At 38.2% G+C, this 16,231-nt stretch overlaps 1 protein-coding gene across 1 annotated transcript in view; it reads right to left on the reverse strand.

Annotated features, from left to right (window-relative positions):
• Positions 1 to 233: 233 nt before the first annotated feature.
• Egfl6 (EGF like domain multiple 6) overlaps positions 234 to 16,231 on the reverse strand; it is a 45,501-nt gene continuing 29,503 nt past the window's right edge. The window contains exons 6-12 of the mRNA XM_048336044.1: positions 13,972 to 14,106; positions 11,794 to 11,916; positions 7,300 to 7,626; positions 6,792 to 6,872; positions 4,741 to 4,842; positions 3,197 to 3,462; positions 234 to 750 (exon numbers count right to left, since the gene is read on the reverse strand). Coding sequence (XP_048192001.1) covers positions 640 to 750; positions 3,197 to 3,462; positions 4,741 to 4,842; positions 6,792 to 6,872; positions 7,300 to 7,626; positions 11,794 to 11,916; positions 13,972 to 14,106 — 1,145 coding nt within the window. The 3' untranslated portion in view covers positions 234 to 639. The remainder of the gene's footprint in view (positions 751 to 3,196; positions 3,463 to 4,740; positions 4,843 to 6,791; positions 6,873 to 7,299; positions 7,627 to 11,793; positions 11,917 to 13,971; positions 14,107 to 16,231) is intronic.

Raw genomic sequence — 16,231 nt, forward strand, 5'->3', positions numbered from 1 at the left:
GTTAATTTGTGTTGGAATATGAGACCTATTGAAACACTTCATCTTTCCTCATAAAGTCATTTTTAAAAATATGAAGTATTTCCATAATGAAAACAATATTTAAAAAGCAAATATTCCTACACATACATAAACAGAGAATCATCAACATACCACACAAGGAATGATTATTTGGACATTATTATTGCAAATAATTCAAATATTCAAGCTTAGCTATGAAAGATCAGGCTGAGACACTTAGGCAAAACTATTTTTAATGTCATAATTTTCAAGAATCACCACAAAAGTCAAACATCTAAATGCTTTTCTAATTTTTTGTCTTTATTCAAAAATATTAATTGAGGAATTCATCAAGTCAACTAGAAAAATCAGATCTACTGGGTGGGGAACATGTACTTCCATTTCCACATTTTATAATATAATGTGGAAATCCCAGAAATTAATGACAAGATACAGTGGTAGTATATTTAAAGTGAACATTGGCACACCTGATACAAGAAACAATCTTAAAAATGGATTTTCTATTGGCATATTATGAAACTTCAGTATGTATTTCTAAAATGGGGGAATCCTATAATGTAATATAAAAAGAGAAATGATATAAAGAGGCTAATATAAAGATACAAAATTTGATAGCAGCTCTCAGCCTTCCACAGATAGAAGGCCATCTGGACATAAGCCTGAGACTAGCGAGACGCCGTCCACTGCTATTTCTCCAGTTTTTCCCTTGCCACGTTCTGCTTCAAAAATGATCTAATAATGAAGAAAGGATAAAAAAGTGTCAAACATTCAAAACAATAACACACAAACTATTGATAAAGACTAAACTCACATATCCCTATTGCATAGACATTGGCTTTGACATTGGCTACATAGGACTCTCTTAACTAGACAGCAATGTGTTCTCCAGATGTGAGGTGCTCACAGTGACTTCAGTTCAGGGAAACCAATTTCCCACAAAGCTGAGAGGGGTACGGCTTAAGAGAAAATTTGGGGGGACCAGGGACATAGCTCAGTGGCAGAGCACTCACAGAGCATGCAGATGGCCTTCTTTGGGTTCTCCCTCCTTAACATCACATATACACACAAAAATTCATTCATAGTGGTGTACATCTACAATTCTAGCGCTTGGGAGGTAGAGGCAGGAAGATCTAAATTCAAGGCTAACCTGGGCCACTTAATGAGACCTGTCAAACAAACAAATGGGAAAAAGGATTCTGATCAAAGTAAAAGCAGAAAAAATAATTTTAACAATCAAAACCAGGCTAAAATAAATATACGATGACTTACAGATATCTAATATAAAACTGTATATTTGAAAGGAAATTATTTGTCTGTATTTGGACTTTGGTTTTCTATATAGCAGTATACTTTCTTAAATTTTGGTTTATGTATTTAGAAAATATCTGAAATGTCATTTTTGTGTTAAATGTTTTAGAGTATAAGAATCATTTTTTTTTTTTTTTTTTTTTTTTTTTGGCCAGTCCTGGGCCTTGGACTCAGGGCCTGAACACTGTCCCTGGCTTCTTCCCGCTCAAGGCTAGCACTCTGCCACTTGAGCCACAGCGCCGCTTCTGGCCGTTTTCTGTATATGTGGTGCTGGGGAATCGAACCTAGGGCCTCGTGTATCCGAGGCAGGCACTCTTGCCACTAGGCTATATCCCCGGCCCAAGAATCATTTTTACTTAAGATATTTATTAATGATCAAGAGAGACTTCTTTATATTCTAGAAGTTATGAATGCATAGAGTACTAAAGAATTATGTTCAAATAGAATATAAAATGACAGTGACCTTACTTAACAAAATTAAAGATATATAGTGATTATTTTATATTCACCTATTTTCAAACAAATATGATTAAAATAAATATTTGCGGAGTAGATGTATATGCTTCTTCAACATTGTAATGCTATTTAGAAAATAGTTTGCATCAAGATTAAAATCATAAAACCCATCAAAATACTTAAAAGTGCAAAATTATAAAGGTAACAACAGCTACAATTTAGGAAGCACCTGTTCAATATCGTTCACTAAAGAAAAGTATGTCTCCCAGAAAGAAAGGAAGAAGCTTGTGCATCCTACAAAGGTTAGAGGACAGAGTGATGATTCTGAAAAAAAGATGATTCAGGTTACCTTAGATTCAAAGTTTTAGAGAGAAACAAATATTTATTTGGAACGGGTTGTTCTTCCTTAAAAGCATTCACACATATATTCTGACAAGCTGGAATTCGACAATAGCCTATGCCAACTATGGTTATAAATAGATGAACACATGTATTCATATGGAAAGTAAACCACAAAAGCACAAAAGCATTCACAGAATGCTTATTGTGGTGGGATTATGAGCTTTACTTTTTCCAGTGAACAATTTCCCTTTGTTTTTTTCTAAACTTTAAAATATAATAAATTCCAAATTTAGAGAAAATTGGCATTTTGAGGTACTATCCTTTAAGCATCATCAATGACATCATATTGCTCACCATCTCTTTTGTGCTTTATAGTTACACGATAGTTTTCAAAATGACTGAAATGCAACACAGCCTTGCTATGATCATTTTAAAAGCATTTAGAAACCATCTTCTGATTGTCATTTATTGTGCTAAATTCTGCACATAAAACTCAAAAGAAAAATAGGTGGATTTTTTTGTTTTGTTTGTTACATATTAAGGAATGTACAAGAACAGGCCCTGGTGACTCTTACCTGTAATCCTAGCTATTGAGGAGTGTGAGATCTGAGGATAGTGGTTCAAAACCAACCTAGGCAGAAAAGTGTGAGAAGCTTATCTCCAATTAACCACCATAAAGCTGGAAGTGGAGCTGTGGCTCAAGTGGTAGAAAGCTATCCTTGAACAAAAAAGTCAAAGGTCACTGTCCAGACCCTGAGATCAAGCCCCAGGAGTGGCACAAAAATTGAAAAACAAAGAAATCTAAAGCCCAATTTGGGAAGAAGTTGGTAAGTCATGCCTGTCAAACAATGTAGGTCCTTTCCACATTTCCAAATGCATGCTCCTGACAAACGTTGTCATTGGTCATGCTGATGAATCGCCTTGCTTGTTTTGCTCCAAAGTGCAAGCTTAGTGAGGATAGGGAAAAAATCTTATTGATCTTCATATCCCCAGAAGATAGGCATTTCTGTAAATGTTTGGTGAATTATTAAAACATATAAATAACTACTTTAATAATTTCTTTTTCACTTACACTTTTGGTAGTATCAATCCCTTGATACAACTGAATTTTCCCTGTCTTCCAGCTTTCATCCTCATTCTTGGTTTCTTCCCATGCCAAGGCATTGTTACTGTTTTTCACAAACACTCGAAGTTTCCCTACTTTGTTTCCTGCCAGCCGGTAATCAAAGAGTAAGCAGAAGTTGCTTTGGGGTTGCAGGGCTGGCAGGAGAAGTTTCAATCGGCCGATGTCCTTCTTGTGCCCAGCCAATGCTGGAACCGCCATATAATAGCCACCAGCTTTAAGAAAACAAAATTGTACAGTCAGTGAAGCCATTGGAAGGGGTTGGCTATAATATATAATTAATTTTCTTATAAAAATGAATAATATTATCCCACAGAGAAAGCTGAAGTCTTTTATTATTATTTTGAATATAGGAAAAATGTTCATGCTAAAGTGAATTTTTGAAATGACAGAGTTCAACCCCTTTATTATATGGAGAAGGAAACCAAGGGTCATGGAAACAGAGGAAGTTGTCCACGGCCACAAGACTTATTAATAGCAGATAGGTGAAACTTGTCTTCAATCTTCAGTGATAGTCTCACTCATATGAGTGTGACCTATCCTCTCTACTTTAATCCCAAACTTGAGAAGAGATTCTTGTTGGGGAATAATGAAATTTTCTGATTGTATATGAGGTTAAAAAAAAGATCTCCAGGGGGAATTAGTTACAAGGAAGTATCTAGAAGGAAGATCTTATATCTGAAGGTGGAGACCATATATTCCCAGAGAAATAATTTTACTAGTAAGGAACTGGTGACCTAGATGTGTCACAATTGTCCTTTATTATATAGTCAGCCTTCACAAGACAGAAACTCAGTATGGGTCTGACGTGATATGTGTAAGACACATGCTCAAGAGGGAACGCGAGAGTTCATCAACAGTGCTGAAGTAGGCAGTAGAAAGGCAGGACATCCACAGGTTAGGGGTGATAAAGAGAAAAATCCAAAATGATGACTGTTAAGAAATCCTCAAGCAGCAGAAGAGAAAGCTCAAGCCCAAGATTTTAAGTCATTGACTTCATACTATCATGATTTGATTTTTTGATGCTTTGAGAAATGACTCCAGATGATGACTCCAGCAATGCCATTCCTAGCTGGAGATAATAATCTAGAGATAATAATCATCTCTTTTAAGATATATTTCTTCCAGAAACACAAAACAAAAACTCTGGAGAAACATGGCTAATAAACAAGAGTAAAGGAAGAATTCCTTTCTGGCTTTTACTTTATGTGATTCCCTACATCTTTCTCTCCCAGATGAGAAGTTGATAAATAGAAAAGAGGTTTGCTGGAGAAGCACTTGGTGGGTCAGGTGGGTGGGGGAGGGATTATGATAGAGAATATATGCTAGAACAAGTGAGATATGCATCTGGGGAAACCATGGAAGGTCTAAAATGTTCCAAGATGACAAATAACCCTGACCGAAGGAGTGAGAGGAGCAAAAACCCTCCACCATTGCAGAGCCTTATTTACTCTTGCCACATTGTAGAACATGAAATAATCAAATCTAAATACCATTATCTCGATCAGCAGGATTCCAGTCAAAATCATCTTCTCTGTCCTGTTTCCAGTCACAGACCCCATGATCAAAGCTGCAGTCAACTGAGATGTTTAAATCTGAGTTTTTTAAAAAAGACATTTTTACAACCAGTAAACATATTAGAACCAGAGTGCCAGTAGCTCACATATGTAATCCCAGCTGCTCAGGAGGCTGAGGTCTGAGGATCATGGTTTGAAGCCAATCCAGGCAGGAAAGTCCATGAGACTTTATCTACATTAAACTGCTAAAAAAAAAAAAGCCAGAAGTGGAGCTGTGGTTCAAGTGATAGAGCAATAGCCTTGAGCAAAAGAAGTTCAGGGACAGCACTGAGGCTCTGAATGTAAGCCTGAAGACAAGTACACGCACACACACACACACACACATACACACACACACACATATTAGAAAAATAGGTAACATTAGGAGCTTTGGAAGACAAAGCCCTATTTTTAGTTCCAAAGGGTTCAGATCATGGAAACTGAATTTCTTGTAGGGTTGCCCTATTTTCACTTAAACCTGTGAATACATTATCATCACATTTAGTTGTGATCTTAGAAACGACAACAGAAACTATTGCAAAATAAAACAAGTAATAGGCAAGTGCTGCATGAGCTAAGGAAAACTGTGAAATTGTCTTCTATCCATATAAACCAGTAAAGACCATGCCAGAACTTTCTAGATACTTCTGATTTAAAACTAAGGCTAGCCGCTAGCTTTAATTTTGGAGCTTTAGCTATTTATGTCAAGGGATAAAAATGGGAAAATTATCTTTTCCTTGACTCATTTCAAATTGTTAAATATTTCCACAAACATTCTGTCACCCCCATGTTTTGCATTATTTCCATATACATAGAATAAAAATGAGCATCTCTCACATTTCTGACTTATGTGTCAAATTGCAGACAAAAATGCATATTTAATAGCCAGGTGCTAGTGTCTCAAGCTTGTGGTCCTAAGTACTCAGAAGCTAAGATATAAAAGATTGTGGTTTGAAGCCAGTCCACGTAGAAAAATCCACAAGACTCAATCTCCAAAATAACCAACAGAAAGATGGGCTGAAAGCAAGGCTTGAGTCACAAAGTGCCAGCTCATAAAGCCAAGTGAATGGGAAACTCTGAGTTAATAAAAAATCTATCATCAGAGGCTCAGAACTGAAATTCATAAGCAATTTTTCCAAATTCTATGGATACTAAGTGGTGGAATCGGACCTGAATCCTAAACCAGACAGAAATCCACGATGTTCATTCTGTATATATCCTAAGTCATCATAAGCACAAATGGCTTGCCTAACCAACCCACAAATTCACAAGCAAAATATCAGTATAGTGTCATGGCAAATACCAGTTTTGGGTGGTTTGTTACTCAATGTCACTTTGTAACACTAAATGATTTTGGTCATATTTTAGTACATGGGAATTTTCAATTTGTAGACATTCCCAGAGTAAAGAAATGAGTAGATTTCTCGCATCTTCAACATCTAGTCTGCCCGAAGAAGTTATTACTTTTACATCATGTGAGAGTTGTAGAAACTCCCCTAAATATGGTTTAACTATTGGCCCTAGGGCTGGTTTTTTTTGTGCCAGTTCTGGGGCTTGAACTCAGGGCCTGAGCACTGTCCCTGGCTTCTTTTTGCTCAAGGCTAGCACTCTACCACTTGAGCCACAGCACCACTTCCGGCTTTTTCTATATATGTGGTGCTGAGGAATCAAACCCAGGGCTTCATGTATACGAGACGAGCACTTTACCACTAGGCCCTAGGCTGGGAATATGGCTTAGTGGTAGAGTGCTTGCCTAGCATGCATGAAGCCCTGGGTTCAATTCCCCACTACCACATAAACAAAAAATGATAATAAAACTATTGGCCCTAATCACACAGGAACTACTATTTTAATGCTGGTACTATGTGTAATGATGCAGTGATTTTTCCCTTGACTAGTAATTTAAAAGTAAAAACCTCATCCTATGGAGAAATGAAAATGGACAAAAAGAGAGAATATATACCTAGGAGAAAGGATTATTTATTTACCTTTGTGTTCCACTTTGGAATCCAGAGCTTTTCTTCGGACCAGAACCAGATCCAAGTCACCTTCTTCATTAAGCTTAGGGGCTGAAAAAGATCACTTGATTAGTTATGAAGAAAAGAGAAACAAATCTACACATGTTCAGATGGAATGAATTCAATGACTGCAAAGAAGGTTTTATCATGTAGTCTATTATTTTTTGTTGGCCATGACTTGACCTCAGGGCCTGAGCACTGTTCCTGAGCAATTCCGTTCAAGGCTAGCCCTCTACCACTTTGAGCCACAGCACCACTTCCCATTTTCTGGCAGTTAATTGGAGATAAGAGTCTCAGGGACTTTCCTGCATGGGCTGGCCTCGAACCACAATTCTCAGATCTCAGCCTTCTGAGTAGCTAGGATTAATGGCGTGAGCAACATTTCTCTTTAAGGCCTGAAGCTGGTTTTCTTTCATTTGTTAGGAAGAATCATAATTCATTTTTCACTAAGTGTATAAATAACAAGAGTGATACTTACAAAACACATCTCCTCGAAGGCTTCGTTCTTGCTCCACATCATTCTTCTGGGCTTTCTCTTCTCTTTTCTCTTCCTCAAGCCCCTCTTTCATTGTCTCTTCCTTTCCTGGTTTTACTCTATTAGCATCACCATTCCTGGAAACACTCTCTTCATAACTGAAGGACTGCAGGTCAACCTTAGGGGGGCGAGTGCCAGTTGGTCCAGGGGTGACATTTTTAACTTTCATCTTCTTTTTCATGCTGTTTTTATGAGCAAGTAACTTTTTGATTCGGTCTTTGATGGGCCCAGGTACTCTGCGGATTTCCTTCACAGACTTTTCAGGGATAACTAAAACACAGGTGAGAATATGCAGATTGGCTGATAATTTGATCACTCTTGAACAATGGAACATTTTGGAAGTATAAAAAGTGCTAGTATAAAAAGGGCTAGGAATGTGGCTTAGCGGTAGAGTACTCTTCTCACATGCATGAAGCCCTGGGTTCAATTCTTCAGCACCACATACACAGATAAAGCCAGAAGTGGTGCTGTGGCTCAAGCAGTAGAGCGCTATCCTTGAGGAGGGGGATGGGGAGGAGGGGGGAGGAGGGGGAGGAGGGGGAGGAGGGGGAGGAGGGGGAGGAGGGGGAGGAGGGGGAGGGGAGGGAAGGGGAGGGGAGGGGAGAGGAGGAGGGGGAGGGGGAGGGGGGGATGGGGAGAGAGGAGGAGGGGGAGGGGGAGGGGGGAGGGGGAGAGAGGAGGAGGGGGAGGGGGAGGGGGGTGAGGGGGGAGGGGGGAGGGGGGAGGGGGAGAGGGGGAGGAGGGCTCAGGCCCCAAGCTCCAGGACTGGCAAAAAAAAAAAGTGCAATAAATGAAAGCTTCTAGAATCAACTCATATGAGGTTTTCCATTCTTGTAGCTGTTTTGTTTTGTTTTGTTTTTACAGTTGCAAGGTTATGGCATTTATCTTACCTATCTTTTGTTACAGGTAACACTTCATTTTGCTTCAGAAACTATTTTAGTAAAAAACTTGGTACTACCTAGTTAGACTACACATTCCGAAAGTAAAGTGGGTTTTCCAGGGTCTACTGATATTTCTGCTTTTTCTGCTGCTACACCTCAATACTGGTATTGTCCAAGTATATTTAGAGATTTGATCTTCAGAAGTTTCTGTTTTACCATCAGGTTAAACTATATAAATTTTCTGTAGTAGACCATTTGTGAAATGCAAAAATGGTGATTTATAGTTTAGTATATATGTATTTAATTTTGCTTTCCCCTTCTCTTTTTGCTTAAAGTTTTTCAGCTCAGTCAACCACAATTTAAAAAAAATGGTTTGAGTTTTTGTATTTATAAGAAAAGAGAAGCTCCCATATTAACTATTTATATTAATTTCCTATTTATTTGTTTTTGGTGGTACTGGAGCTTGAACTCGGGTCCTCATGCTTCATAGGCAGATGCTCTCCTACTGAGCCATTTCTCCAGACCTTTCTTGCACTGGTTGTTTGTTGAGATAGGGTCATACTTTCTGCTAGGCACATATGCATGAACCATGTTCCTCTTGTTTTCACTTGATAATGTAGCTGGGATTATAAGCACATGTCACTACAGCTAGCTTTCCACATTGAGGAGTTATCTTATGGACTTTTCTGCCTGAGCTGGCTTGAAACTGCAATCCTCCCAGTCTCAGCTTCTCATAGAGCTAGCATGACAGATGTGAGTCACTGATACCTGGTTTCATTTCCTATTTATTGAAATTAAGTTGCTTAAAAAAACCTACCTCTAGCTAGCCCAGGCAGAAGAGCCTATGAGACTCTAACCTGCAACTAACAACCAAGAAGTCAGAAGTGGTAGAGCACTAAGCTCAAGCACAAAAGCTAGTTTCAAACTCAGGAACAGTACACACACACAAAATACACATCCAGATTAGTTCCTCTGATCCTGAATTGGGTCAATGACTTGGGCAGGAGTGAGGACAGAAATGCTCGTGTAGATCTCAAGAGATAGATAAGGTCTTCAGCCCAATTTTATAGATGAGGCAACTGGGAAATGCTAAGTGTCTTGCTCAAGATCACTCAGCTAGCTAGGAGTTAAGCTAGAATTTGAGGGTGAGGAATATGAAAGGCTGTTTTTATGTCCTATTTTCATGATAGGTTTATTCCTGCTTTATGGCTTAAGGCCACTTTTCTCTAGACTGGCTCAAATTCCTTGAGATTTATGATTCAGAGATATGTATTCTTTTCCAGGGATATGCTCATAACAATGATGAATAGCCAACGGATGCTAAAAAGTAATTGATTTAAAAATTAAAAGCACTGATACTTAAAATAAAATATACTGTCCTATTATAAACTCTTTGGGGATGAGCTAGTCTAACATTATGCAAGAAAGGGTCTAGTAACTCCCAAGTCAATTTACTCAAATCCATTACTTAAATATAGTTTAGAGGGAATTAAAGGGAAAAAAGTAAGCATCAATTCTGATGCCAAAAAGAATATTGTGGAAAGTGGCTGGATTGGGATTTTATTAGAATATTTTTCTTGGCAGTATTTTAATCTTTTCTTTTGCTTGCTTCCTTCTTCATTTGGTTAATTTGATTTTTTCCAAAGTAGTTAAAAATAAAGAGTAGTTTGCATTTTTCTTTTTTGTGTAATCAACAAGGAAAGAAAGCTTCTTTGAAAATGTATATGCAAATACAATGTTTTTACTTCGACATTAGTGTAAGGTTGGTAGGACATAGGTACAATATGCCTGTTTTCAATGAGACATTTTAGTTATTTGTCATTGTAACAGCTTGTATCTATTTGGTACAAATCAAATCAGTACTAATAAAAGTAATACACCACTACTTATTTTCCTGGCCTTAACTTGGCCTGTTTTCAACTCCTTTGCCAGGAGTTTTAGTGTTAAGTTTTTATTATAATGTGCTGATTATATATAGATATTCTTTGGGAGGTCTCACTATGTAATTTTATGTATAAGTCTGAATCTTTCTCAGTATGCAGCATGAATAATTAAAAGGAAACACTCATTCCTTGTAAATTTCCTTTACATAATCAGTAACATAAAACAAAGGACCTTTAATAAACGATGAGGAGTGGGTTGCAGCATGTTCCAAACAAACCTAAACATCTGCTTTTAGTTTTTGCTTTGAAGTTTCAAATTTTCTTGTTGAAAACAAAAAGCAAATCAAAACATCACAACCTTTGTAGTGTCAATAATTTCATTCCCTTGGTATGTACAGAGAAAGCTGAGCAAAGATGAAAATGCATTCACATAACTGCATTAGGCTTTATCTTGGTACTGCTGTTTCAAATTTGATATAATCAATGATTGTTTTCTTTAAAAATGTCTTAACAGATGGAGAGAGGAAGGGTGGGTGAATAAAGTCATAAAATTCACTGTGCATATGTGAAAATGGAAATAGGTAACTGGAGGGGATGGGTGGGCTTGGAAGGGATGGGGGAGAACAATGGAAGGGTGACACTGATCAAGATGTACTCATAAACTGAATTATGGACTTGAAATCCATTTTTTACAACTACTTAAAGGCAATAATTTAAAAAAGTCTTAATTATTGTCTCTTTGTATTATTGAATCCTTTTGATAATATAAAAATGGGGGAGGGGAAGGTCCTGGTGGCTCACACCCATAACCCTAGTTACTCAGGACCATGAGATCAAAGGATTTAGGTTTACAGCCAGCACAGACAGGAAAGACTGAGATTCTTATCTCCATTTGACAATCAAAAATCTGGAAGTGGAGTTATGGTTCAAGAGGTAGAGTGCCAGCTTTAAGCGAAAAAGCTAAGGGACAGTTGCCCAGGCAATGAGTTTATGCCCCAGTACTGGTACTGAAGAAAAATGATGGTGACATTTCTATAAGCCTGAAGTCTCTTAAAATTACTACATCATATAGAACTCTTCGAAAAAAATCTCTTCAGAAATTTTAAATATGGGATAAAGTCTTCCTTGTTGAGAGGGGCAAGTTGTAGTTGTTAATAGCAATGTCATCTTGTAGTTGTATATATATATATATTAGATTTATAGTTTTAACTTGTGATTATTAGATTATTAAAGCACTCATCAACAAGAGCAATGAGATTCTTTGCTAGAAGGGAATTCAGTGCATCATACTCTGTTTCCATTGTGCATTCTGGCAAAAGCCCTGATGAAACTATGTTGTAATCAGAAAAAACATGCATTGATGGTCTTTCAGTTAGTTCTATGCCTACAACTTGAGTGAGAATTGTAAATGTAGTCAACTAGCAAAGAACAAATGGCTGAGGCAGAGTTAAATGTAGACACTGCACTTGAGGGGGGGGAGGGAGGGAGGGAGGAGGAAGAGGGAGGGAGGGGATAAGAAGGAAGAGAAGGAAGGAGATAGGTAGGTAGGTAAAAGGACAAAAAGGAGAGAAGGAAGAGGAGGAACAAGAGGGACAGTGGTGGGAGGGAACAGGAAGATATGGAGAGACTGATTCGTGGGAATAACCAAAATCCCATGACCAAATACTTCTTACCAGAACACAGATGTCCATTTCCTTTATATCCCTGCTTGCATTTGCACTTGAAAGATCCTTGGATATTGAGGCAATTGGCATGGAGGCTGCATGTATGGGTATTCATGGCACATTCATTTATATCTAAAATCGTGAACATTCCAGTGAACAACTTGATGGAAACAGGGCTTGCTGAAAGAATATTTCTTATCCTTGAGAAACTCCAAGGCCAAATACTCAACACATCAACAAACCAAGTATTTGTTGTCTGAGAATTGAGAGGTGTTCAAAAATCCAGGCCCATTGGCTCAGAGCCCTGGCTTTGTCTGCCCCCTACCTGGTATGTGAGGAGTATATAGGCAGCTTATCTCCCACATACCAATTTTATGTTCTATTTATTAGTGCCACTGAAACTTGTAAAATGTTTAGGTTTTTTCTTAACATTCTCATCCATATAATATAGAGCTAAATAACAATATGAGAAAATACATTCTATATTTGGAAGGGTTTGATTCTCTAAAGGAACAAAAAGACAAGACCAGCCAGGAATCATTGACATCATCTGAATTCATATGCATGGGCATTTTGTCCACAACCTGCTTAGAAGATGGAGTCAGGCTGGTCTCAGCTCGTTTGCTGGATTTACGGGAGGAAAATTAGCCAAATTTCTCTTAAGTCAGAGGTTCATTTGTTCTATTCTCCTCTCTCCTTTTGATCTATGCCATTTGTAGACATAAGCACGAAAAATAGCTTATTGTTTTCCACTGGGTCACAAGAGGAGCTCAGATGCTAATCTTAATCACTTTTCAAACATGGAAATTTGTTTCCTTGAGAAGCTCTCAGTGTGGATACACAGCTCGTCCTGTGGAATTTCCCTGTGAGGATCAGGAAACAGGGTGACTCTGTAACACAGTTGTTGCATTACACAGCCGAATGGTCTGTGTGGTGCGGGGGCCAAGCTCATGGCAAACACAGGTTTGATGAACCTGTCTAGGGTGGTCTTTGCATTTAAGAACATTAAATGGGGAAAGAATTATAGAGGTTTCACAACACTGTTCAAAACCTAGTAATGGAGTATTATCCTCAAATGATTACGCAACTCATGTCATGAGAAGCCCTGAGTGTAGGGTTGAAAGAAATCCTTTTTTTTTTAACCCCAACTGTTAGCTTTTCTTGGCATGCACATACCAATGTTACACAAGTTATATGAATAGAAATCTAGAAGGAACCCACATTTCCCTTTACTATAGGACAGTGTGTCCAGTGCAGTGGAGATACATTCAAGGCTTCCCCAAATATACTACCTCATATATTCTTTGTGATGTGGAACCCCTATACTAAGGCATCAAATATTTGATTTTATAGAGATTAATCCAGTGCTTAAGTGGTACCAGGATCATAGTAGAGAGTGATTTTAGTGACTGTGGAAAGGGAAGATTTTATTTGGAGGTTGAATCATGACAGGGCTAAAAGAGGAAAGAGGACAGAGGATGTACCCTTATGTCTTTCATAATTTTTTCTAAAGCCATACCTGATGGAAGCTGTTATGAATGGACCACTGAGATCTTGTTAGTCTTCTTTCTCAAATATAAATACCATTACACTGTTTCCATTTTTAGATGTACAGTTGGAGATAGAACCAAAAATATAAACAAAATCCTAGCAATTAAAAATCTCATCGATTTGAAGTCAGTAATGAAGGAGAAAGTTTCTATGATTCCAATTCAAACAATAAAAGCTAGTGTGGTAGTGTCCTCTCATTTCAGCTATAAGGGATACATAAATAGGAGGATCATGGTTTAGGCTTAACAAGGTATAAATGCAAGACCTTATTCAAAAAGCAAGGCAAAAAGCGATGGTGGCATGGATGAAGTGCTAGAATATCAACTTTGAAAGAGAAAGGCCCTGAGTTCAAACATCAATACCATAATGAAATAATTCAATGGAAATTATGGGACATTTACTTCCATAGTAGAAAAATATTCTTCACTTTATGTCTCTATTGACCTGGTTGCACTGCCACTGGAATCCCCCAAATGCCAGAAACTTGGACAATTTTAAGCCTTTATTGAGATGTTAGACTAGTCCTTATAATAGATGATTCAACTAACAGATTGCGTGGGCATGAAAATATTTGCAGAGAAAGTCTACAGGCTTACTGGAGAGAGGAAAATGGGGAAAGGTAACAGTGAGTCTTACCTACACAGTCATATCGACCACTGATATATTTCAGCTCAAAACCAACGTGACATTTGCAGTAGTAGCTTCCAAATGTGTTTACACACCTTCGATTATAGGGGCATGCTGCTTTACCAGAGGAACATTCGTCAACATCTAAGGTATAGATACAGAAAGGGTCAATAATAACCCTGAGTACCCACATGCCCACATGCATGCAGACCCTCCACCCCCATCAACATGTAGTGAACATGTACATGTGTGGTTTCCTTGTCTGGAAAATTGATTATCTTGTGTCAGTATCATATCTTCTGGGAAGTATCATAGATCTCCACCAGGTACATACACACAAATCTTTTTTTTTGAGTTATCACCTTGTTGCAATGCCATTAAATTAATATCTGCTCTCATGTTAGGATCCAGACCTCCTGAGGTAGGGAGTGTGCTGGATAATTAGCACCTATGCATTACATGTGTTTTGAGTAAACAAATATTTCCCCAGCTACTAATTATATCACACAACAAATACAATTTTTGAAATTAGAATTAGGTATACTTTAAGCAAACCAAATGCACAGATATTTAAGATGTGCATTTTACATAAGAATTAATGAGGGGGCTGGGAGTATGGCCTAGTGGCAAGAGTGCTTGCCTTGTATACATGAAGCCCTGGGTTCGATTCCCCAGCACCACATATATAGAAAATGGCCAGAAGTGGTGCTGTGGCTCAAGTGGCAGAGTGCTAGCCTAGAGCAAAATGAAGCCAGGGACAGTGCTCAGGCCCTGAGTTCAAGGCCCAGGGCTGGCAAAAAAAAAAAGAATTAATGAGCAATTTCCTTCCAGACTCCTGTAAGAATGACTCAAATTATAGTAATGTGACTGTATATATGCAGAAATATAGGTCAAGTGTAATTGTGTAATGATGTTATTTTAGGTAATAATAGTTGTGTTCATTTTCTATCAGGAGAGTGATGACCGAAAGAGGGGTTGGCGGCTATCCTTATAAACACAGCAGGCCTCAGGCATTGCTTTAACTTTCAGACATTAAATCAGAAATCTGATGTTTTGTTGTCTTGTTGAATCTGTGGTTGAACCCATATGTTGGTGCTGGCTTATTTCCCTTCCAATGTTAAGATAACAAATATGTACTAGACTGACAAAAATCTTGTCCTGTTATTATTTTCACGCATATAATATTTCCTTCTAATTAAAATGGCACCCAGCAAACCAAAGAGGTGGGTAGAAATTTGGATCCAGCTTTGCCAAGATTTAGCCTTGCTGTATAAATATCATACTAAAGAGTACTAAGTTGTGTAGACCTAATTAAATCTTCAACTACTCTCAAACAGAAGATATGTTAATTTATATAAGCTTTAAAAATGTTTAATTGATTCAAGACCAAGTTGTTTGAGCATATTAAATGAAGCTTATCAAATTATGTACATTTGGGATAAATAAACATCAAGCACCCTGACTGAAAAAACATCCCTATTGCTCCAACACCTACCTGGGCCAGTCTGACCTTCATTAATGTCATCATAGTGACAATAGGGCCACCTCAGCTCCAGGTGTCATTTGTACATTACAGCTAAGACTGGAGGACAATGGTGATGCTGGGAAATCAACGACTCTTTTATGTTTGTCCTTTTGATTATTAAACAATGTCTTTTCCATATCCTCTACTTTCTCTATTGCACTTACTTTCCTTTATACTTCTTTGACCCATTGGTACCTTCCATTGGTGCCTTCCATCAATGAAGGTCAAACTTTATGGAGAACTATCCAGCACCTAGCCTCATTGGGAAAACTCTGAGGTGGTCTCCTCCCTCCTCTGTCTCCCACTGGTTCCCATAGTCCATTTAACGTATTGTTTGAATTCACCTAGTGTCATTGCCTTCCTTTCCCTGGGCCCTATCTATTCCTCAACCAGTGTTTCCTCAGGTCACCTTCCGAATTAACTACTTGCTGTAGACCACACAGCTGAAATCCAAAATAAGCCCAAGGGAGATCAAGGAGACAAAAATTCTAAGGTGTAGGTTTGATTAAAAAAGCATTATGGGGCTGGGGATATAGCCTAGTGGCAAGAGTGCCTGCCTCGGATACACGAGGCCCTAGGTTCGATTCCCCAGCACCACATATACAGAAAACGGCCAGAAGCGGCGCTGTGGCTCAAGTGGCAGAGTGCTAGCCTTGAGCGGGAAGAAGCCAGGGACAGTGCTCAGGCCCTGAGTCCAAGGCCCAGGACTGGCAAAAAAAAAAAAAAAGCATTATGTGTTTCTAA

The sequence above is a fragment of the Perognathus longimembris genome, chromosome 28 (genome assembly GCF_023159225.1).
Source record: "Perognathus longimembris pacificus isolate PPM17 chromosome 28, ASM2315922v1, whole genome shotgun sequence".
In the NCBI taxonomy this organism is placed as follows: domain Eukaryota; kingdom Metazoa; phylum Chordata; class Mammalia; order Rodentia; family Heteromyidae; genus Perognathus; species Perognathus longimembris.